Here is a 23,574-nt window from a genome sequence, read left to right on the forward strand (position 1 = left end):
CGGAATTTTCATAACTTACTAACCGTAGCCGTAGCAGGTACTCATACAAAGACGACAAGAGTACCCATTTACGAGAACTATCATCTACTCAATAATTGTGTCAAGGGCAGATCATGTCCAAGCCATGTTGAAGAAATCAATTTGTTTAATAAATACCTCCCGTGTACGACGATATGACAAATTTTGAGCAATCGTACGCAATTGCGACACGAATTACTCGTTCGGCTTGCCCGATTAATTCCCCCTTTCTTGTCATCTATTTATAGAGATCCGCAAAACCTCGGCAAATAGACAATGTCTAAAACGATTCCTCGTTGAATGTACTTTCAAATCGATTTCGTTTCCTTCCTTTGTTCACATTTATTATCTTTCGTAAATCACAAGTAAACAGAGTCGATTATATTTGCTTCTATTTTAACGTGACCGTGTAATTGCTAGATATTGCCTCTCGTAAAGCGTTTCACGTCACATCCTCATTCACGAACTTATTAATAATGAGACATTGTTTATGCGCAGTTAATTTCAAGTCATCTATGTACAGGCTAACGTGGCTTCCAAAGATTGATGCGCTGATATTCGTGGAAGGGTCGTCGCGTGGCGATGTTACCTCGATGATTTTCTCTAGTACCATTACAATCTGGTTATGTATGTGTATACATATAATTTATATATATATACTTGCATTGTACATCACCATGAAATGGTATTGCGTAAGCGCTTTATAGTAATCGACTTATACACGTATAAAAATTTAACTTGATTTGTACAAATTCATGCATTAATTTCGCTTACGATTTCGAATCTGCATGCGATCGGAATGTCTGTTGTAGAACACGCGATTTTCGTGACTGAAGATATTGCTTACTTTATATTTTCCATGTGTCGCAATACTGTTCGTTTTTTTCGTATTGCGCATAACAAGCGATTTAATGTTACTAGAAATCTCGTTCTGTCTACGTTAATAAAAATAGGTTTTGCGTGAATAGAATCAGTTTTACGATCGATTAGAACGTTACAAGAGACAGATGCTTCAACGTCGTTTGAGTATTCTTACGTAAATATCAAATAATATTAGCCTAGGCAGTAGACAAGGGTGAGAAATAGACAAGGAAAAGAGAATAAGGTGAAATAAAACACTCAACTATCAGATTATTTAACAATATTAACATTTTAACAATACATATATATATATATATATATTTAGGAACATATATTAATATTATAAAGCTTTTGTAGTCTCCAGACTTGGAATAATAGACTGGTATATTCTAATCATTTAATATTAATTCATGACGACTGTTTATCCGACACAATGTGTATTCTTATCATTTCTCTAGGAAACTTTTAAACTTATGAAAATGTGAGATTTTCTTGATAAGAATCAAGCCATCAACTTAATGAAATAATCAGGTCCGCTATCCGTAATGTGTATTGCTACAAATCGAATCAAATTCGATTAAACTGTGTTACTTTATTCAACGGTACAGTACCAGGCATCTGAAATAATAAAATTACGGAAATTAAAATTTTCACTATTTTATATTTTAAGATCATACCTGGAGTTACTGAAACAATCCAATCTATGTAAGCACCAACTCTAGTATTTAAACCAGCAGTAATGGCACAGCCTCTACCCCTAGTAATGATCCCTATCAAGACAAGTCGCCTAGTCGTAGGATCTTGCCATAAAACTGGTCCGCCACTATCCATCTATTTATTAAACAGATTTCTTAGTATTAATATATTCATAAAGAATTTATTTAATCACCCAATTATATCTCAATTATGTCGTAATTCAAAAAGGAATTTACTTGACATGAATCCTTGCCCTCAGCATAGGTACAGATTTGATTTGTAGTTACATTCGGGTAAGTTTTGGAACACTGCTGATTCGTAATTACGCTTAGAGTAACTTTTTGTAAGATATTAGAAGTTGGACCACCGAAATCCGTTGTTCCCCAACCTAATTTTAACATGAGTGAATGAGATAAAGTAGCAATGTGTTCGTTATATAATCATTATATCACTAACCCAATAATTCAACATAATTGCCGCCAAAAGTATCTGGTGAATGTTGAAAAGGTAGACAAACTGGGCCTACCTGGTTATTAAATGTTATATATTTTTCTGTTTTTAAGATAGCCACATCATTTTCACCATTTCTTTGATTATACCCAGGATGCACAATACCCTGGATTACTCGATGTAATACCGTAGCATTTGTATCCGTTCCTAAGTGTCGAAATCACATTACAGTGCGAAATATGAAATATTTGTATTTTCAGCTAATACTTACCTGTCTCCAAATCATAATCCCCAACAAGGGCACCTAAATTTTGTAAATCTCTATTAATGAGGCAATGCGCTGCAGTTAACACGTATCTGTCGGATATTATAGTAGCACCACAGAACACAATTTTTTGGTTGGCATCCACAATACCACACATCATAGGGAACTCGTGTACTCCAGCATTTGTTCCACCGACTATCCGGCTCTAAGAACGATCAACAAAAGTCCCAATTAAGTCCGAAATAATTTTATTTAGAAGAAATGTCGATCAATTTGTTTCGATGAATACATACGGGATTTTTTCTTCCGCATGAACAATTTTCAGGATTTTGCGGTCTGGACAATGCTTTCACTTCACAAAAAAATCGACCGCCATTCGTGAACGGCACCGATTGTAGTGTTATAACCATCGAGTTTGATTCGGATTGTATATTAAATGATCCATTACCACAATACCGATGTACAATAGAAGGACTGATTTGCACAGCTAGATTGTCTTTAAAGCAATTGTCACTCTGCACGAAAATTATTCATTATTTCCAATTCCTCGTAATAATTCCTTATTATAAACTTTATTAAAAAGATTCTTTATTAAAAACTATGGTCTTACCCATGGTAATTCAAATACAGTACAAGACAAATTAATTTTATAATCGCTCACGACCGTCCACGAACATGATACATTCTCCCTATATTGATATTGGATATACCGTATTGGATTCGTAGAAGTTAATCTATCGGAATAGTTGCATTGACCATTACTTAATTTAACCGAAAATACAGACCAACTGAGCAACAAAAACGCCGCTGCAATGTAAAAAAAGTTTCTTGAAAAATAATTAAGATGAGTTTGATTTTTTAATTAATTCATCCTTTTATTTTCAGCGAAAAGCAGAAAATTAAATGTAAATACTATTTTGGAACGCATACTTAAAGCGTAAGCAAGTTACAAGATGTAAAAAAATAATTATAAGTGCAGTAACTGTAAATGTGTAAATATTATTTATGTTCTGCGAATAGCGCAAACGATGTACAATAGAAAACATAAAATAATCGTTAAATTTTTTTTTCTTAAATAAAAAATTCATTGTGTCTACCTTTTGTCATAATACTGCGGAATGCAGTATTCAGACAGAATCATTTTTTTCGTTAAATAAAAAATTCATTGTGTCTACCTTTTGTCATAATACTGCGGAATGCGATGATAATGCGTACGGAAACCATGATACTTTGATCAACAATTTGTTACGTGACAGATACAGAAATTTCGAAGGCACGATTGCTACTCATCTGTCTACATTTGCGTGCATTCTGGGGTTTTTATCCACATCGCAAAGACGAGTTAAGACGACAACTAATGATTTTACGGTATTATCACGAGGTCTTATCAGAGGTAGTTGCAACCTCGAAAATAAAAGTAGATTTATGACAACTACTTTCGAAACAAAAATTCCTTAATGTTGATATTCGTTCATTTTAAACGTATATATATTATTATATATATTTATACGTGTTTCATATTTCTTTTTTCATTAGTCATTTAATCGTTAATATAATCGTATTTATCAGACTGTTAATACTTCTTAATATTAGCATGATAGATATTCAAGATATTGATATCTTGCGGTTAATTGGAAATCATATGAGATATACTTTGGTAATAAAAATAAATAAAATCAATTGATAAAATAATCAATTAATTATTTTATGATGTTTTTAATATTTAAAAAGTTTACTTGTTCCACATTTGTCAATGTAAATATTTAATTAATTAGCAACGAATAATTTTTTTTTATAAAAGTATAGTTTATTTTTTTAAATAACAATCTGAATGATGCAATAGCAAAAGTTAATATAAAAATATAACACTAAAAAAGTTAAATTTTTTTCTTTCTTTACATACAGTAGTTTTACTAATAATAAATAGAGTATAGCTAGACGTAAAAATATTAATCATTGAAGAAAAATTATAATTATACATCTACATAATCATGTACTTGAAAAAAGCATTTCCTTCGCGATATTATTTTGTTTAATTAATATAGATATAGATATAACGTCAAAATCGAGGACGTCTTAGATATATGTATATAATTAAAATTTGAAATACTAATAATAGTAATCAAAGTAGTCCATAAAATGAACTAATCTTTGAAAATTTTACGCGCAATAAAATCATTTACCTCTATTTTTTTTTTATATATTTTTTATATAATTTTAATTTTAATATAATTTTATATATAATTTTTTTCTATAATTTTATTTTTTATATTGCACGAATATAAAAGCATATTTACGTAACGTATTAGATAAATATTATTCTTTAATGATTTAATTGAGAAATAAAATTTTGAAAGAAAAGAGAAACATATCGATTGTTTATAATTTATCTGAATTTTTTATAACTGCTTTTGAATTACTTTTATTTGTTAGCAAATAAGCGAATAATGTTTATAACTTAAAAATAAGTACAGGAAAATTGAATCAAGCACCATCTGGTGAGAATGTTTAATACATTAAATAGTTACTATGGCAATGAATAAAATACAAACTCAGAAATTAATAAAAATATGTGCGACTGTACAAGTGTACGCGTGCATATTCTGTTCGAATAAATTTGTGATATGTGAAATTGATCAGATCACTCATAGTTTTAAGTATTTTTAACAATTTTGACTAAATGATTTTATTAACTTACATCACATTTAAGTTGTAAAAGAAAAAATAAAAATGGCTAGTTACGGTAGCATTGACAAAAACGAGAAGGTAATTATAATTAATAATACATGTAATATATTTAATACTTAATATTTTGTAAGAGAACAAAAATTTGTGTAAGAAAGTATTTCACATAAACTTAACCTCACTCTTTTTTAACGTATAGCATAACTGTAGGAAAACAACAGATATAATGAGTAACCAGGACACAGCTTCTATACCAATTTATCGTCGTAGACGCATTTCAAAAACTAAACATATATTGAAAACTTGCAATGCTCATGAATATCCATCAGATTGGGTAATTGATAATATAAATGAATTACCATTTAGAAATAAAGGTAAAACGTATGAACATGAAAGAAGTAAAAATTTAAGTGAGCACAATATTCCACAAAAACAAGTATTTGATGAAGGCGATGCAGATTCAGGTATATACATTGAAGGTTTATAGCTGATTATTGGTTTGGATGAACAACAGTAAAAATTTTGTACTTTATCATTTTAGGTATTATTTCATCAAGAACGAAAAGACGTATCTCAAAGGACACAACAAAAATAATTAATGAGTATAATAAATTGGGAAAATGTTATAAAAGTGCTAAGGAAGAATGTCAGAAATTGAATGATACATTGGAGCAAAGAGAATTAGAGCATAAGAAAATATGTTCACATTACGAAGCATTAATTCATGAATTAGAAGGAGCCAAAATCACTTTGGTCAAGCATAATCAAAAACTTGAAATAGAGAACGTTCAGTCAACTGAAGATATAGCACTTTTAAAGAATATTGTTTACCAGTTAAATACCGAATTAGAGAGGTATCAAGACAAGTTAGGAGACCAAAAGCGTGAACATATTTCCACACACACAGAAAATGAAAGAAAGTACGATTCAAGAATTTGGAAAAATATTAATTTTCATGCGTTGGGTCCACTTTTAAACGCTTACCAAGAAAACTTGTCAGAAAAGCAAGAACTTGTACAGATGTATGAACAGGAAATGGCCGATTTTAGTAGTAGATGCAAAGAAATCCTTGTGGAAAATGAATTTATGCACAAAGAAGTAGAGGAATTGAAGTTAGAGGTAAATAATTATAAATGTATAGATGATGGGGATAAATAAATAAAAGATATTTCAGTTGTCATATAAATAACTGTAATGAAAACTGTGTAGTGCAATAGGTACGCAAAGGAGATTAAAAAATTGGTTGAAAATATTACGTCGTTGAAAAAGCAAAATGATATTTTAAGAAAGGAAGCTGCAAATATAAAAAGAGAAACTAATGATATTCATTCGTCGTATGAATTAAAAATGGAAGTAATTTTAAAATGTAATGAAACATTAAAAAAGGAATATACAACTTCGGCATCGGAATTGAGCAATCTACGTGGAAAATACGAAATTTTAAGTAAAGAGTTTGAAAAAATGAAGGGTAAAGAAAACCAAACTGTACCTACTATTATTCATACTACCGCTATTGAAGAATGTAAAACATTGTTAGATGAATTAAAGCATCAATATGAAAGTGAAAAGCGCAATCTTTGCAATCATATAAAACGAATAGAGGAAAATCAACCCGAGAACGAAAAACAACTTATAATGGTTACAGCTGAAAGGAATCATTTAAAGGGTCTTGTAGAAAATCTCGAAACAACTTTAAAGTAAGTCATTTATTTGTATATTTTTTACGTAAATATACTGTCCGTACATAACGAGTACTTAGATTGTTCGTAGACAAACGCAACGTAAAATTGAACATATGCAAACTCTTATTTATTCGACTCGAATTTCACGTAATTCTTTGAAAGAGAAATTAAGTAAAATGACTGTTTATTGCGAAGAATTATTTTCCAAGTATGAAAGAACTGTTGCAGAAAGAGAAAAATTACTCTCTTTTTTATGTGAAACCGAAAAAGAAAATGTAAATATGGATCGCCTTGGTAAAAGTATTAACAATCGAATGGAAGGCTTAAAAAGTCAATTAGAAGTATGTCCAACGTATACATATATGGTATTTAATAAAGTATGGTATTTAATAATAATAATAAAAACCGCACACAATTTATGATTTCAGATTGTTCAAAAAGGTACGAAACAACAGGTAGATTCTGTGGAAAAACGTATAAAATTACAAGAAGTTCATGTACGCCGGATGAAACTTGACTATCAACGTAAAATACAATATTTGAATGATATAATTAAGCAACAAGAGAATATTATTGAAAAATTGCAGAAAGAGAAGTATCCTAGTCAGGAGAATTCGACAAGGCGGACAGTTCAAACAACAAATGATGTTAATCTAGGCACCTGTAATACTGAAACAAAAAATTTATGATCTTTGAATCTGGATCATGAAACACCTGCACGTTATAAAACTCATGATAAGATCGTTCATAATAGATTGGACTTTGAAACTGCTTTTTAACGAATCTCATAATAAGCATCTAATTATGGAATAGGTGCTCGAAACATCGTTCTCGTATTTACAAACCGTGTCAGTCGCTTTATTTAGCAGTGACATCAAATGAAGCAAGTGGTTTCGAAGGCTACCGTATTTTACTATATGAACGGTCGATGGTTGTAAAGGCTCCAGTAATCACACGGTGAAAAGTTGATGTCATCCGTTATAGGTATGATGTCAGACGCGTTCCATTCATTCATATGTAAAATATACCTGTTCTTTTTTAAGTTATTTACAATGAAATTTAATAATAAGTCTGCATCAATAATATACACATACACGATATTTTAATAACCTATCAATACGATAGATATATAAAAAATTAATTTTTCAGTTACAAGAATTTAAAATATACCCTCCTGGTTTTCCGTTTTTCCTTCCTTATTTCGCTGTAGCTTTTGTCAAGGAAATTTGCATATGATTATTTTTATAAATGTACATTCGAAGGAAAATGAAATGAAATATTGGAAACAAGAATAATATAAAAAAAGAAATAAGAATAAGAAGTAAATAAAGAGTATTGGAGTAATAAGAGAAAATTATCTTCAGGATTGGTGTAAGGTGATGTAATTAAATAGTCACCGGAGAGGCGTTGCAAACCGAAACAACCGCCGTCAGATTAGTTGTATCGTTAAAGTTCGGAGACTCTCGACGTGTGTCGGACGCGTTCGTCAAAAGCAAAATGTCGTCTGCTAGGTGCGTCGTCAGGAACCGGGTTGTATTTCTAACGTGAAAATTGCCATGATAAGTGATAATGCGATGTTTTTACATATAAGTACATAGTGTTTTCTGTTGGGAGATATATCAAAAGTCGCAAAAAGATATTTTTTGGATCGGGCTCTTTCGTTGCTGACAAAGATACTTAAGAAGAATACCGGTGAACATTGATTTTTCCTGCTTTCGCATCTTACTCGACATATAATCAAACGGTAATGCATATCCTTCGTATTCTGTCGACTCGTTAATATTGTAAGAATTTAAATGACCATATATGTTTATTAAGGAAAATAGATTGTAAGGAGATAGTATATTAAATCATTCTTGTTGTATCGCGTGAAACTGATTATTTGTTACGAAAATCGAACCGATATGCTCGAATGAATCATAATTACATTTTATTATTTTGGCACGGTTATCTTGATTAGTTATTTGCACGAATGTCTTTCGCAGATGTCGCTGATTCTAGATATCACACATTGCTCATAAAACTTTTACGTCTGAGTAGAAAATATCAAAATTTTGTAACGTTAATTCAATATTGATAACGTTCTTCGAGAGTAACGTTGTTCTATCGTGTATATCTTTGTGATGCGCAAACTCAAAGAACTCGGTGTCATTTGGTTGGAATATTATTAACTGTGTTCTTGCTACATTTTCTGTTAGGTTAGGTTTAACTTGAGAAACCCAGATTATATTATTGTTTTAATTAACAAAAATGCTTTGAAGCAAGAATGTTCTCGAGAATCTGAATATTCAGCAAAAAGAAAAAAACGTACAAAAGTATTTATTGTACTCTAAAATTTGAAGTATAGAAAAGATGGGAATGAGAAGAAAAAAATTGCTTCGATTGCATGCTTATCAACTGAAGCCTTTTATGTTGCGAATATAGAACGGATGTCCGTATTTTTTTATTCAGAGTAGAAAAAATTAACCAAGACTGTGAAAAGTTTCATTCGTAAAAATATTTCGTTGTGTATAAATGTTTGATTAATAATTATCTGAACAAGCGATTTCGAATGGACTATCTTACCTCGGACAATAATAGAATCATTGTTAAATAGATAATAAAATGCCTCCCAAGAGTTTCATTTGTTTCTAGCACAAATGTACATAAACGACTGACCCAGTCTGAAAATAAAATGGTGAGCTCTACATCGAAGAATTTATGCATATTTCAATTTTTCAACATCGCTTGAGAATTAGTTCGACTTGATATGTTATCACATCCGCTTCCGGTTCTTTATATCGGATCTGTCTCGATCTATGTATCTTGCACCATTGATTTACATATTCAATATGTACAGAAGTTAAATAGGAAACGCGTTAAATGTCATTATTAACACAATCAGCATTCACTTGCAAATGAAGTTTCATGATATTTCGAACATCCTTAGAAAGCGCTGTACGATAGGAAGCATTACTTTCCCCACAGTTATGAGTCATAATTCGCGTACTAAAATATTAACGCAATGTTGTTCCGTCTCTTCTGGACACGTATACGTTGCCGCGGGTATTTTGAAAATCAAATATTTTTGTACGATTCACAATTAACGCTGTTAAAAGAGAAAAAGAAAGAGGGAAGAAAAAAGTAAAAATATTTTGTTTATATTTATAGGATGTTTCGAAAGGTGGATACTATTGAGGACAGCAAGGGCGATGAAACTAGACTATGGCACTTTGACGAGTGAAATACTGAAGAATCTTCGATTGGTAGCAAAGATCGTGACACGATCAGAACGACAAGAATTCGAGACCGTGTTTGAAAAGTCGAACCTGACCTAATCGTTTTCAACCAAATCTAATCTGACCTAAGCGCCGCTGTCAACGAAGATACGAAGCGTTACTGATTATCGGCATATTGGAAACACGTTACGTTGTTAGCTAAAACACCTGCTACACGTATCGACGAGTATCGTCAAAAGGACGCCAGACATCGCGTACGCTTTCCCTGTTCATTCGTCTCCTTGCCACCTCTCTTCCTTCCGTTCCGCCGGTGCAGTTCGTGCACTTCTACGCAGCGGTACGCTACTCTACCCTACAACAGCGTCGTGTACAGTAAATAAACGCGCAGCATGTTGGAAACGAGTTCCACGTGCTTTCTGTTTAGTTGAGACTATTTTCAACTACAAAGCTATTCATTCTGAAACCAGGAAAGAGAAAGAGAAAGAAAAAGAGAGCTAGTATGATTTACATCTGAGAGGAAGAGAGTAGTAAAAAAAGGATGTCGTATCTAATATCGGTGCAAAGTTGCCAGCTGCCTGTCGATAACACGGCGATTTAGTTCGGTACACTATTCGCCGTTGCCTTTGTGAACGATATTGAACGAAGACGACGTAATACTTCGGGACTCGTGTGTGCCACGGTTGTGAAATTGCCAAGTGGTTGTGAAACAGTGCCAAGGAAAAGAGAAGTTGCACGAATATGGTGTAAAAAAAGAAAAAGGAGAAGTTTCAATCACACAGTTCCAGAGAATGGAGTTCGAGCTGGACGGAAGTCTCAAGGAATGGGTAAAGGATAAACCGCTGAGTATTCTGCAGCTAGATCCTGCTGACAGAGCCGTCTTACGGATTGCCGGTAAGTGTCAATTGTTATTTCTATTTTTATTTTCATAGCCGATTACGCATTTGAATTTTCTACGTATTATGATGTTTCATGTTTCGTTTTTCGTTTTTGTTCTAAGTTCGTTTCATGAATACATATTAATTACACAAGGCTTGCTGATTTGCTGATTTGCTCGAAAAAAAAATTCTAGCCTTCTAGTTTCTGAGTTTTAAGTACTGGGTGTACACGAACTATACGAGGTATTCAATCAATTGTAAAATGGGCATCATTATACACACGAGTGTGTTGAATTACGTTAAATGGCCATGACGTTTGCCATGCTTATATCACGCCAACAGCGAGTATCGTACTATAATATTTAATCGACGATACGTACATATGTAATTGACCAGGATATTAACGTATAATGAGTATAAATTAACCACACCGATATTCAATCATTTACTCTTATTTTTCAACTCGAACGATATTAATCGAACAAACTTATACGTCACAACTCGTCGACACGTGCGTCCGAATTAATAATGATGCTTGTAATTGATGAAATTCTTCAGATACCCTTCCTGTCAATTTCCTTCCGAGTACGATTGTATTGATTTAACGCATAAGCGTTTCGTGAGAAGAGGAAAGTATAGTAGTCGACGTACGATTGTATCGTATCGGACTCGTTTGAAAACTGATACGTGTGTACTCGCGTTCATCTATACGGAGGCAAGTATAGTCATGAGAAATTAACCGCGTTGTAAATTCTTCCGATGTAGGAAATGAGAATCGTTTGCGGTACAATTTTGCGCCGACCTTCGATGCGGGGTGTTGACCAGGAATAGACACACGAAACCATTCGATAAATATCGGATTGCAGTTTGCCGATCATCTTACCGTGAGAGTTTTTTCATTTGGTTTACGTGCCTCTGTCACAAGTCGTTTTTCGCGATGCTTTGATTTTCGAACGAGTTCCACCTCTCGGTACATACTTCAAAATCACATTAAACAGATCTCTTTAGCGATCATCCATTTCGCTATTTCCACTCTTTTTCTCTGTTTTCTTTGTTCTATAACGATAGGACAAACGTGTATATGCATATGAACGTATGCATGTAGGATACATCCGATTCGTGAAATTACAGGCTCTAATTCACGCTCACAAAAGCAACGGTGCGCGCGGGGTCTACTCGGTTCCGCACCATTTTCAGGTAGCGTCGTTAAAATGGTATTCGATCGAAGTAACGTAACTTATATAGCGTATGTAGGTAAGAGCAAATACCGAAGTATCGCGTCTCGAGCACGCGAGCATAATTGTTTCTAATTATAACGACCTATTGGTGCGCTATCGTGAATGTTCTAGTAACCGTTATTCTAATCGAGTATCGAGGGCCGATTCTCTCAATTGCCATGCTACTTCGAGAGTCGCGCTGCTTCTCCTTCCGCTGATATTAATTTATGGCTTTCTGAGAATATGAATCTCGTCTGGTAGAATGACTTTTAATCACATTGAATGCGTTCCGGTTGAGAAGTATGAATGAAGACACTTGTGTCGCGATCAAAGAGAGCAGACGATCGAGTAACGCGTGGCTAACGATCTAATATCGTCGCGTCGATGAACTCACGACTGTGCTTTTCAGCGGTCACGGTCCATGAGATCTTCGTCCCAGAGAGGTTATACTAGTTCACTATGCCTACGCGATGGCAAGTAAGGAGCGGAGGTGGGCTCGCATTAATCTAGGAGCGTGGAGGCGGCAACAGGTGCTTAGGTCACGGTTCGATGCCCCAGCCTCGAGAACGTCTTCTTTTCCCTTCCTCCTTTTTGCTCCTACAATCTTTTTTCCTTCCTCGTTGTTACTTTCTTCCTCGTGGCAAACTCGTTTCATTTAGACATTTAGCGACATTTGCGCATCATTCGAGCATCATTTCTTTTTTAAGCTCGGATCACGGTCCGATGGGATAGTTTAACGCGTTTGTATTTTTTTATGAAATTATCAAATATTCTAAGAACATTTATTGGAAAAGATATGAAGAAAGTTTCGAAAATCGAGTAAGAAGAGAACAGAATTTGAACAGGTGTATTTTTTTTTGGCACCTATTGTACGTATTATTACGATACCCGTTCTTCTTTGCTTCGTGCAAGGTTTCACGAGCCGCTCGCTAGATGTCCTGGAGTACTTGAAGTACCTGAAGAGAGAACTCGGTGCATCCAATGCACCTGTGTCTCATTTCGCACTTTTTTTTCGAGATAATAAGAGAACTTTTCAGGACGATTATAAATAACTACAAGTATGTCTCTAAGCGAGAAGATAGAACCTTCTTTAAGCGAGAAGATGGCACTTTAATTAATTGGTTGGAACTGATTTATCTGACAATTCAGAGATGCTTACCTGTTTTGAAAGATTTTCTCATCGAACATCCCCTTGTGCCTTGAGATTTCTTGTTTAAGGAAGAGGAAAACGTTAAATTATACATTTTTGGCGTTAGTCTAGATCCGATCAACCGTTTCGACGTTCACAACCAGACTAAGTTCCCTTTGCTGGAATCCAGGTTTTAATATATATTGTGTGTGATAATCATCGGTGCGATCGCGGTACAGTTAGGAATTCGTGTGTACATGCCAGCGACGTAGTTAAAGGTGAAAAAAAATAAAAGTAACAGATAAAAAGTTGCCTGGTAGGATCCAGGCCATAAGACGAGAACGATGAACCGCTGCTTCGAACTCATCGAATATGTAGTAGACACTACGATATAGCGTTAGAACAGTGGAAATTATCTCGTTTGGGATAAGCACATTCAACTCGGTCAACGGTTCTACTTGGTAAAGGAAAATTTGTTGACGAGCATTTAAAATGGCAAACAACTGTATGCTCAAGTTTGAAACTTATCTCTTCTATTGAAATTGAAATTATTTCGACCTTTGGCTTACAAAATGTTATATCCGAAGTTACCTGGTTTTACTTTCGACATCTTACAGCAAGAATTATTTTCTTTCCGGGTTGGTTACCTGCTTGTCAAGTTGTCAAAAACCTAAGTACACGTTTTACTTCTGGGTAGTTCATAAGATAACCAGAGTCATTTAGATTTGAAATATAAACATTGTGGATTATTTTATAAAAATTAAAAAATATATATATTATATGTAGAATATATTATATTCAGATATATTATAAAAATACATTATATATAGAATATTATATTCAGAATCACTGGATATTATTTATTTTCTAAGAAAAAAAAATTTATTCTCTAAATATTACTCTAGGTATTTATTAACTGTCTTATTTTACATCTTTGTACTGGAATAATAATAAACAATATCTATTTTTCGTTAGTAAGATTTTCACTAACAAAGGAATTGGATAATTTCGCACGACACAAATGTTATCGTGTATCTTGAATCTTGATAAGATAAACATTTGTGTATTCGCGACGAAAGTCACATATTTAGTATCCACATCTGTTAGCGGCGATGTCGCATTTGCCGTCGAGTTTCACCGCGAACATAAACAGGAGATAGAATATCGGCGACGTTAGGAATGATCGACGAAGAAAAAATGAGGTACATTTGGTCATTTGGCTTGGTGCCAGATTGCAAGAATTCTCACGCTAGCGGCGGGTCTTACTGTGTCTGGAATACGGGCGTCGTTTTCTTATTCGCGATTTTTTCTTCAGTCAGGAAAGAATTTCCCGCGAAACGGTAAACGATAAAGGGCTACGACGATATTGGACGAACGTCAAAGTGCAGTAGTATTTATGTATGAACATACAATAATCCTTGTGTTTGGCAGATTCAGTTCGGTGTTCGGTGCATTGAATTTGTGATTCGCGGCATTTTGCACGGCGCGCCCCTATCGTTACGCGACCTGCCCTACGAACCTGTTTGTAACGGCAGCTATTCTACAGCGGCAGAGTACGGCGCTGTCAAAAAGACAGAGGCCTGTCTTACCTGATCTTTGTCTATCACAGCTGTCCTTTGATCCTGTCTCTATTCGGTTCTGGAGGCCGGTTTCACCCCGACCCTCGACTTGTCGATTTCTCTGTTCAACGAACGGGGAAAGTGAAGGATGAACGAGCTGCAATGGCGGGGCATGCGAGGAGTAGGTTCTGGAACCTCGAGGCTTGAGGTAGAGGCAGCTTGGGTGGGCGGCAGTTGTCCAGGCCGCCGCAGTCTGTGTCGAGGCGACGTGCTCTACACGACGGAGCGGCAAATCGCGTCTTCTCTAACTCGCAAGCCGCTTGCTCGCTCTCCTTCTCTCCCTTCCTCTTTCCTTTCTTTATTCTCCCTCCCTTCCTACTCTCTCTCTCATTCTCCTTCTATCTGTCTCTCTACCTGTTTCTCTTTAACGTTTCTCTCCCTTCTTTTCTCTCTCTCTCTCTCTCTCTCTCTCTCTCTCTCTCTCTCCTTTCCTCCCTCCTTCCCTTACTCTATCTCTGTCTCTTTCTCGTTCTCTCGTCTTCTCCCTTCACGCGTCTCGTTGCCATTCCTCCTCTTGCTCGGATCGGTCCCTCCTTGCGTTCGTCGCGCTGTTCCTTATCCATTCGTTGTTCCTTTTTCCTCGGCCCATTCATCCTTCTCGGTCCACCTTTCCGTCTTTCTCCGTTCGACCGTTTCTTCGGCGCGAGCGTGCGCGCGCGTTCTTCTCTCGCCGTGAGTCTCTCTATCCTCGTCGTGCGGCCTACAGCTACCTGGCCGTGTTACGGGGTTCCGGATACGCGCGTCGACTTCGTCAACGTTGGTCGTGCGGTACGTTCTACCAAGAATTCCAGTGCCACGTCTTGTGTAGCAGCGGTTGGTCGGTTTGGGTCGGACGGCTGGACGAACGATTAGTTTGGTTAGTTGGTCGCTGCTCTGTCAGTTGCTAGATAATCCGTGTCAACAGTGTTCTCACGTATAAATACGTTCCCGATGTCATAACTCGCGCATGAACGCATTCTTGACAAAGCGTTCACAACGATCGGATAGAGTGATAAACGAATCAACGAACATCCGCAATCCGCAATCCTCTTTGTTATCGTGACGTGTTGTTGGTAACGTGTCAAGAATTGATAACGTATCAATTTGTTTAGATAGATCCATAATATGTCGATTGATAACTAGTGTAACAATCGAAGGAAGTTCGATGTACAAAAAGAACTGGCCTCGTGGCCTCGTGGCGTAGATGTTTCTCGTATTTAACACGTGACAGGAGTCTGTTCCATTAGTTTGGTGTACACTCGTGGATGTTGGTCCATTTTCCCGTGGAATATGTATAGATATTCAATGAAAAATTTCGGCAAACCCGTTGGCCTTTGAGCCAAACACGAGGCGTTCCGTGAGTCACGCTTCGTTCCGTGGCACCTCCCAGTTCTTCTATCTCTGTCTTTAACTATGACTGTCTTCCTCTTTTTGTTTCATTCTTTCTTTCTTCCTCCAATGTTAGACTCGTATACTCACTCACTCAGTCTCTCCCACTTGTATTCCTCGACTGCCCCTTCCATTAACAACCGCGTTGTTGGTAATCACGAAACGGCATATCGAGTCTGGACGACCGATTCAGCAAACGAGAAACGCGTGCACTGATATTATCATCAGGGTTCATTCAAGATTACGATCACGTTAGTATTTCTCCCCTTTGTTTTCTTTTGTCATTTCAAGCTTCGCTTCCTGGAATTTCCCTCTGATAGACTAACTAGTCGCAATTGCTTTGTGTTATTCGTTTCATTCCTTTTAAGTTGGTAGTATGTTAAGCAAGCTTCATAATAGTCTGAAATCCGATCTCCGAAACGCAAGATATGTCACTTGATGGGCTGACGTAAGAATCGGGCTATCAATGGAATGTCGAGAGATATCGGTGCGATCAGCGAAGATAACATGTTACACTATCGTTACATATAGTATGTATACATATACCCTTGTTCGAAGGTGTAATACTTGGATTATTTTGTCGAATGCAAAATTATGAAGTCATTCGTGATCTTTGTTATCTGGATTATCAAGGACATTTATTTACATTACAAATTTGTTTTGTAGTACGTCTGTTGTTTTAGGCGTTCTGGCTACTTGTTTATCGTATTAGAAACAATTATCTATCTTTTTTTACATATTTATTGTCGTAGGCAATTTTTAATATTATTTTACTTATCGTATTCGATGTAATTATAATTTACTTTTTCTCGACAACTTTTCTAGAATTTCTTTTTTCGAGTTCACATAAAAATAGCTGTGAACCAGAGCTATTTAATATTCACATAAGATTGAATGACAAGATTAAATTGGAAAACTTACCGCTAACTTCTGCAAACTTTCACAGTATGAGTTTTAAGTTTTAAGTTTTAAGTTTCGATATGACTAGTTCCACGATCGAAAATGGCAAGCTTCATAGTTATATCGTATTTTTGAATGGGGGTGTATAAAGATAGACTTGACGATTTTAACGGTAAGTGAATAAGAAGAAAGTCGTTTTCATCGAATACGGGGATTGCGTAATAATTGCAGGCTGCTGGAGTTCTATGACAAACCGGCTTCGCGAGAAACACCGCGTACAATCACGTATGAGTCCGCGTTTATGTATCTCCGCGTGTACATGTGGAATTTCTTAATTTGGTCCGATCGACCTATTCTCTCGAATCGGTCGTAGCCAGTCGATCTGTCTTGGTATCGTTTCGTCGTTTTCAACATCGTCGAAATACGAAGGAACATTATTTCGTGTATGCGTGACGATTATTATTGTACCAACTAGACGGGAATCTAGTGTCCACTGCTTTTGAATTTTCATTGTCTATTTTAAGAAAAGCGTACATCTCGAAACTATGGAAAGCGTGTGGTATGCCAAAGTGGAACGAATCGTGTATTTTCTTGTCAAATTACTGCATTCGTCATAATTAAGTTTTGTCATGTACATCACATTCAAACGGAATGCCAATTACATATTCGTATGACACATACGCTTCTTGTTTTATCTCATCATCCTCTAGCATACGATACTCATCCCTATTCCAACAAATATTTTGTTTCTTATACGATTGCTCTTCGACTTATTTTCATTCACTGTCTTTATTTTTCTGTTTTAATTTTGCATTAACTATTCGAAACATTTCTTTATACTCGCTCACAATTACAAATGATTCTGTTCTCACGCTAATTCGCTCTTGCTGTGATTGTCACTCTCTCTTGTCTATCCTCTTGGGTATATCGCCCCATCTTCTGTGACCTCTAGCGTAATCGTATCAAAAACGTATTTGATTGTTGCGTTAACAGACACGGTTCTCGGCTGAGCGATCTTCTATTCATTCTCATTCCAATTTTTTACTCGTTTCCGAGGATATCATGATGTCTCAACGATTGCACAAACCTTCAAAGATTTATCGTTTATTATCGTTGTTTAAACAAAAAATTGAGCAAATTCAGATTGCGCGAATTCATACCGAGAAACGACGTAGATCGTTGTCTCTCTTTCGGATTTTACGGAATCACGTCGAACGTCGACTGTTCTATTTGACACGCGGCCATCGAGATCACGTTTGCAACCTCGAAAACCAGTTTGGGTCACGATGCGAAATAGGAATGGAGTTTAGAGAAAAATCGAAAGCTTTATTAACCCCTTGCGCTGGCAACTGGTTACCACGGACCATAACGAGTGACCAAACCGTATACAATAATCCGTCGCTTTCTTTTTCTTTCGTCGAACTCGTCGGTATGACATCATTGGATAAAAATTATTTAAGAAGTAATAAATTTATTATTTGTTTTGCTTATTTGAATATACTTAAAATTGAGAAAATATTGCAATTTTGGGACGAAAACGAATTCTCGACGTGCGTGGCACGTCATTCCAGCGCAAGAGGTTAACCGAGACGTTCGCATCAGCGGAAAATTTATTTACCGATTGAAGTTTAGAATCCGAGACTTGATCGAATTTCTCGAAGGTTGTCTGCAAGATTCGCTTATTTATATGTATGCTTGCGATTCGCGATATCAAGTTCGAGGTTAGGAAGAATTGCGAGACGGTCGGTTGGTTTGCGCGAGGGTCATACCGCATTGATGGGAAAGGTTGATTCGTAATCGATACACTTCTCTAGAGTTACAACATAGTTTGAAATAATTAGCGATCGGTATTACTCGTTACGTTATCGAGCTATGAATTTCTATATTGATCGGTAATGTAAAAGAATTGGCGAATTCATGAACGCGGCGTCGATCGTGCGCGTAACTGGGACACTGAACGAGCAAGATGCGAGAAAGATGCTTCTGGCTGTCGGGGAATTGATGGCTGGTGAACATTTTGTCACTTACCTCGAGGCGGTGGTTACGATAGACGTGAAGATAGGCGGGGTTTCCGGCGGCGGAGAAGTCACGGGGGAAAGGAAAGTCACACAGGTTGTGGTGGTGAAACGAAGGGACCGCGGAGGTTGCTTGTGAAAACAGGCCGGGGGAGAGGAAAAGACGTCTCGCGCGCGCGGCTCCTTACAGCGGCGTGAACCATGCTTTGCCGCGTGCAACTCAAGGTTGAATCGAACTATACGATCAGTGGTGAGAGTCTTGGCTTCCAAGAGCCCCCGAGAATTCCTCCTCCGTGAGCTGACCCGTTATACTGCTACGCCGTTGCCGCAAGAATGCCGCCGAGCCGGCCCCCTCTTGCAGCTCGCGTTATGGCGATCCGATGCGTGTACACGCGCTTCCTCCTTCTTCATTCTTCGTTCGCTTTTCTCTGAAGCCTCTTACTTGTTCGCGTTGGCCACTGATGATCATTTCTTTGCTACCTCCTCGCCAACGTAGCCGGTTTCGTGTTATTAGACGGCGATCTCGTTCACCGGAGAGCTCAAAGATCGTAGGTGGTGCAAGATCTTGGGCGGGAGCTACAAAAAGATCACGTTTTGCGTTTCGATCTATCGTGATGTCATCGATCGTTTCACGAGTATCGTTTCATCTCGTCTTCACATGTATTCTTTTGAAAAGGAATTTATCAGGACAAATACATCCACTAGTTTTCGTGGAAGAATCTGCTCGGTGAGCAACTGTCACGTCGCGAACTCCCCGCCCTGTTTCCGCAAGTTCTTTTAATGAAATTCCAACAACAAGAGATGTGACTCGTTTCTGTTTGCGCGTTACGTGCGCGCACAGTACTTTCTCTCGAACTTTCTATCTACGACGTCGTTTAACCAATGCGACGGACCACGGTTAGAAGAAGTTCGTCTAATACCGCGTGGCGCGTGACACGCGTTACTCTATTTTCTATTCGCATCTAATTCCGTCTGTCCGAGAGAGAACCGGGCAGAGTCGGAGTCGAGTCGAGTCGAGTCGAGTCGAGTCGACTCGACTCGGATCTTGACGTTTCGCATTGGACATGCTACACCAGAGGTATCTAACTTTGTCGAAAATATCAACGGAATACTAATATCAAGGGACAACGAAAATCATTCACTGCTCTTCGATAATATCGCACATCAGTGTTCAAAGTCGAACAGGGATCGTATTTGCTCGTGATACGTGCATGGGGCAGATGTCTGAAATGGAATGAAAGAGGGCAAGGAATACGTAATATCGTCGGGATCGGGTAATCTAAATTCAAAAAGTCAGATAGGATTAGCGAGGGCCCGTCGCCGATATGTCGCAATTGGCGTTTTCGCTCCGATCCAGAAGACGACACCCACATGCCATTACTTCCATTACCATATACGAAGATCCCGATGGTCTTGGGTTTCCCCGGGTGGCACCCGTGTCTCAGTCACCAACCGCCTCGTGGACCGTCAGTTTGGTAGATCGCTCGTTGGTTCGTTGGTACACTCGCTTACAGCCCACAGAGTCGGTTGTTGGTTCGTTAGTACAATCGCTGATTCGCTCGCGTGCTTGATCGTTGCCACCGTGTTCGCTTTTATCCCTGCCAATTCCGACGCCTTTCGTTTTCTTTCATCTTGTTCCCCTCAGTTTCATTTGGTTATCGATCTGAATTCACTCTCTCGCAAACAGCGTTTTAACATGCTGTAGTTGGTCTAGTGACGCGTACAACTCGCTAATAGAATCGTTGGGTTTAATTGGTCGCGCGAAAGTCAAGCGGGAGAGCAACGAGAATTACCTCGGCCTCTTCTTTTTATCGTGTCTGTGCGAATATAGTCGGAGTCTCTTTCGCTCTCTCTCGAGAGGAACGATAAACGAAGGGTCCACGAAAGACCGATTACCGGCGTCTCGTGGTGTTCCATCGAGCCACTTTGGCCGAGAAACGTTGAGTGGTTACGTCTGCGACGTGCCGTGATAAATTCGGTCGTTGATTCGTTAAGCTTCGTTCGCGTCTAGAGACCAGGCGAACGGCCGAACGGACAAACCGGGAACGAAATTAGCCGTTCTTCTCGTTGTCCGCATTGTCTGTGTCGCCGATGTGTGTGCCCTCCAGTTCCTTCCTATTTAATCGCATCGTGCTTATGTTCGTTCGTCCTGCTTGTCTGACTGTGTAATCGTCGTTCCGACCTTTATACCATTTCTCTTCTTTCAACAGTGCAACGCCGCGACCAGTGTCGAAAATTAATCGATTCGAAAACAAACGGATACCGAAGGGAGTACGCGGTAACAGCAACAGGGAAGGAAAGTGAATATAATTAAGGACGAAACTAGGTCTTCCGACGACTCCAAGTGCCATATACATATATACATGTATATATAATTAAACCTTCCATTACGATAAGTCTACCTTAGTAAGTGTTTCCATACGAAACGTTTTTAAAGTGTTCCACGGTCGTTTCCAAGCCACGCATACAAAGTACAAGGAAAAGGAAGCTTCTGCGAAAAAGGAAACTGTCAATCGTTGAGAAAGAATTGTATTTACTTGGACACGGTGTCAGGAACGAAGAACGACACGAAAAACAACACAGTGTGCTGAACGTTGAAAAGAAGATAAGCTAGTGAAAAGAAAAGATAAGATAGTGAAAAGAAGAAACGGACGCGTGATGAAGGTTGTCACGCTATAATATCGAAAGGGAAAGAGAAAGAGCAAAAATCCGATGACCGGGCAGAACGTCGTTTCGTTGTTTGCTGATTTCGAAAGACCCTACGAAAACTTGTAGCGAGCGTAACACTGGTTAACGAGATGTCCACTCAGGCTTATTACAAGGAGAGGCTCGGTTTCGATCCGGCCGATACCGTGGCGGAACACCATCGTGAGCAGAGATCGCAGCACGGATACGAGGAGTCTCTTTCCAAGTTCAAAGGTCAGAACGAAAATGGAATTTCGTGGATGATGGAAGAACGGGAAAATTGGCGGGTTGAAGGGGCCGCAGAACACCGTTCCGGCAGCACTCAGGCTTTCTGGGGTTGCTGGGCGATGTTCATCGAGGCGCACGGTAGGTGAAGAGTTGGCATGCCGATGCTGGATCCCGTCCAATACCTTGTCCCTGACCCTTCTCATTCTGCCAAAAGAAACTTCTTTTCCAATTGTTTCGAACACACGTTTTTATTTTTCTCTTCTTTCATTATTATTAGTATTTATTTATTTATTTATTTTATTTTTTTTTTTGATTTAATCGAATTTGCTTTGGCTTCTCTGTTGGCCCTTGTCACCCGAGAATCGAGACAAATCGGCGCGAAAGACATATGTAGTTGGCACTACGCGAGATTCTCCGTGTTCTAATCCCTCGAGCATTCTCTCTCGGCCAAAATGAGATTTCGTTTGCTAGAAGCGGAGAAATCGAGGGAAAGGGATGACCGGAGAATTACATTCATCGCGTAAACTAGAGTTCGTATCGGTTTGAGAGTATGCCGCGAACGGAAGTATCTTTTTTCAGGTCATTTACCTTTTACCGTTTGACCCGAATGTTTCGCGGAAGTAGCTTCGGAAATAGCCGGGGCAAAATAATTCGCGCCTCGTGACGAGCTCCGATCTAAAGACTCAAACGTATATCCGATACGAGAAAATTCTTAATCGTATGCAGTTTTGCGATTTTCCTATACGTACGATACAAACACGTTTTGAAATTTTTTTGGATTTCTCTCTCTTTTTTTTTTTTTTTTTCTTTTTTGTCTACTTAACATTGACTAACTATTTTGAAGTGTCTTTGGTGTGCCTAATATCGCGCCGATTTTTTTTTGTTCACCGAATCGACTCGTGATAGATGATAGTCTCTTTAATGTCTCGACTGTGTAGATTCATTTATACTAGACTCCGCTTTTACAAACGGGTTACGCGCAGCTTCTTTTGTCTATGCACAAGCACGTAGATAGTGTCTCATTTGCGAAACAAATTTAAATCTGAAATGATTCGACGGTCATCACGCATGTGATACGCAACCGTTTTAATCAAATGATTCGCTTTTATCGGGATAATTCCTTTCGTACGTATGCAAGCAGTACGTGCCACATTTGTAAAGATGCGAGCACGTACTTTCTTGGATCATCGTCGGGGAAAAAAATTCGTTGCAACTCCTTTTCCATCGTTCCACCAAAAAGCTCGTATCCAGGGAACGGATCGTCCAGCAATCGTTCCCATTGTCACACGCTCCGAAATCCCATATGTGTGGCCGCAGAGACGAGCATCCTCGTTGTCCCAATTTATCTCCAATTGTGCTTCGGTATGCCACTCTTCCGAAGCGCAGCTTTCGATTACATCGAAATGTATATTTTCTTTTTTTCAAGGCATACTTGGCTCTTCGACGAACTTTGATCGAGCCGATTACGAGTGAATGCCTTGTCACGTCAATTAAAGAAACAAGTCTTTTTATTTTTAACGATTACGTACTAATCTCGAGCCTAATCGATCGACTCTTTTATCTGTTTTTTTGATCACGTATTGGATGACGTCCTTTGACATTTCGTGAACGCATTACGGATAAGCTGATTTGTAATCGCAAACTTAATTACTATTACGCGGAC

At 37.7% G+C, this 23,574-nt stretch overlaps 3 protein-coding genes and 1 pseudogene across 28 annotated transcripts in view; 2 read left to right on the forward strand and 2 right to left on the reverse strand.

Annotated features, from left to right (window-relative positions):
• Positions 1-1,148: 1,148 nt before the first annotated feature.
• On the reverse strand, positions 1,149-15,704 carry LOC122534619 (venom serine protease 34-like). 2 transcript variants are annotated; one of them, XM_043665441.1, is made up of 9 exons: positions 15,693-15,704; positions 3,466-3,575; positions 2,901-3,097; positions 2,584-2,805; positions 2,297-2,495; positions 2,032-2,232; positions 1,812-1,963; positions 1,557-1,710; positions 1,149-1,497 (listed from the first exon to the last, which is right to left on the reverse strand). In XM_043665441.1, exons 2-9 carry the CDS (start codon positions 3,512-3,514, stop codon positions 1,472-1,474), a joined length of 1,200 nt encoding a protein of 399 aa, XP_043521376.1. In that variant the 5' UTR covers positions 3,515-3,575; positions 15,693-15,704; the 3' UTR covers positions 1,149-1,471. The 2 variants fall into 2 exon arrangements, with proteins under 2 accessions (XP_043521376.1, XP_043521377.1); XM_043665442.1 differs by lacking the exons at positions 3,466-3,575; positions 15,693-15,704 and adding an exon at positions 3,388-3,401.
• LOC122534614 (centrosomal protein of 89 kDa-like) lies at positions 4,726-7,742 on the forward strand. The gene is made up of 6 exons (XM_043665433.1): positions 4,726-5,056; positions 5,175-5,439; positions 5,517-6,094; positions 6,185-6,672; positions 6,746-6,998; positions 7,086-7,742. Exons 1-6 carry the CDS (start codon positions 5,021-5,023, stop codon positions 7,344-7,346), a joined length of 1,881 nt encoding a protein of 626 aa, XP_043521368.1. The 5' UTR covers positions 4,726-5,020; the 3' UTR covers positions 7,347-7,742.
• The window catches only part of LOC122534608 (dystonin), a 57,277-nt gene continuing 41,966 nt past the window's right edge, over positions 8,264-23,574 (forward strand). For 14 of the 25 annotated variants that reach the window (XR_006307937.1, XM_043665395.1, XM_043665403.1 and 11 more), the window contains exons 1-3: positions 8,264-8,401; positions 9,808-10,766; positions 21,209-22,049. Coding sequence is in view for 24 of the 25 variants with exons in the window: in XM_043665395.1 (XP_043521330.1) it covers positions 21,797-22,049 (253 nt within the window). In the remaining variant the exon portion in view is untranslated. Of the gene's footprint in view, positions 8,402-9,807; positions 10,767-15,350; positions 15,572-21,120; positions 21,137-21,208; positions 22,050-23,574 lie in introns of those variants that run through there. The other 11 variants (XM_043665409.1, XM_043665410.1, XM_043665411.1 and 8 more) reach the window with 6 other exon arrangements.
• On the reverse strand, positions 8,396-11,866 carry LOC122534607 (annotated as a pseudogene).

Source organism: Frieseomelitta varia, unplaced genomic scaffold (genome assembly GCF_011392965.1).
Source record: "Frieseomelitta varia isolate USP_RPSP 00005682 unplaced genomic scaffold, Fvar_1.2 scaffold_62, whole genome shotgun sequence".
NCBI classification, from domain to species: Eukaryota; Metazoa; Arthropoda; class Insecta; order Hymenoptera; family Apidae; genus Frieseomelitta; species Frieseomelitta varia.

Excerpts from the sequence above, each read along its gene's own strand:
- LOC122534619 (XM_043665441.1), bottom strand. The coding sequence starts at position 3,514 with ATGGTTTCCGTACGCATTATCATCGCATTCCGCAGTATTATGACAAAA. Across the intron at positions 2,806-2,900 it reads CTGTATTTGAATTACCATGG|AGTGACAATTGCTTTAAAGA; the intron begins GTAAGACCATAG and ends ATTTTCGTGCAG. Across the intron at positions 1,498-1,556 it reads GATTGTTTCAGTAACTCCAG|ATGCCTGGTACTGTACCGTT; the intron begins GTATGATCTTAA and ends TTATTATTTCAG.
- LOC122534614 (XM_043665433.1), top strand. The coding sequence starts at position 5,021 with ATGGCTAGTTACGGTAGCATTGACAAAAACGAGAAG. Across the intron at positions 5,057-5,174 it reads GCATTGACAAAAACGAGAAG|CATAACTGTAGGAAAACAAC; the intron begins GTAATTATAATT and ends TTTAACGTATAG. Across the intron at positions 6,673-6,745 it reads AATCTCGAAACAACTTTAAA|ACAAACGCAACGTAAAATTG; the intron begins GTAAGTCATTTA and ends GATTGTTCGTAG.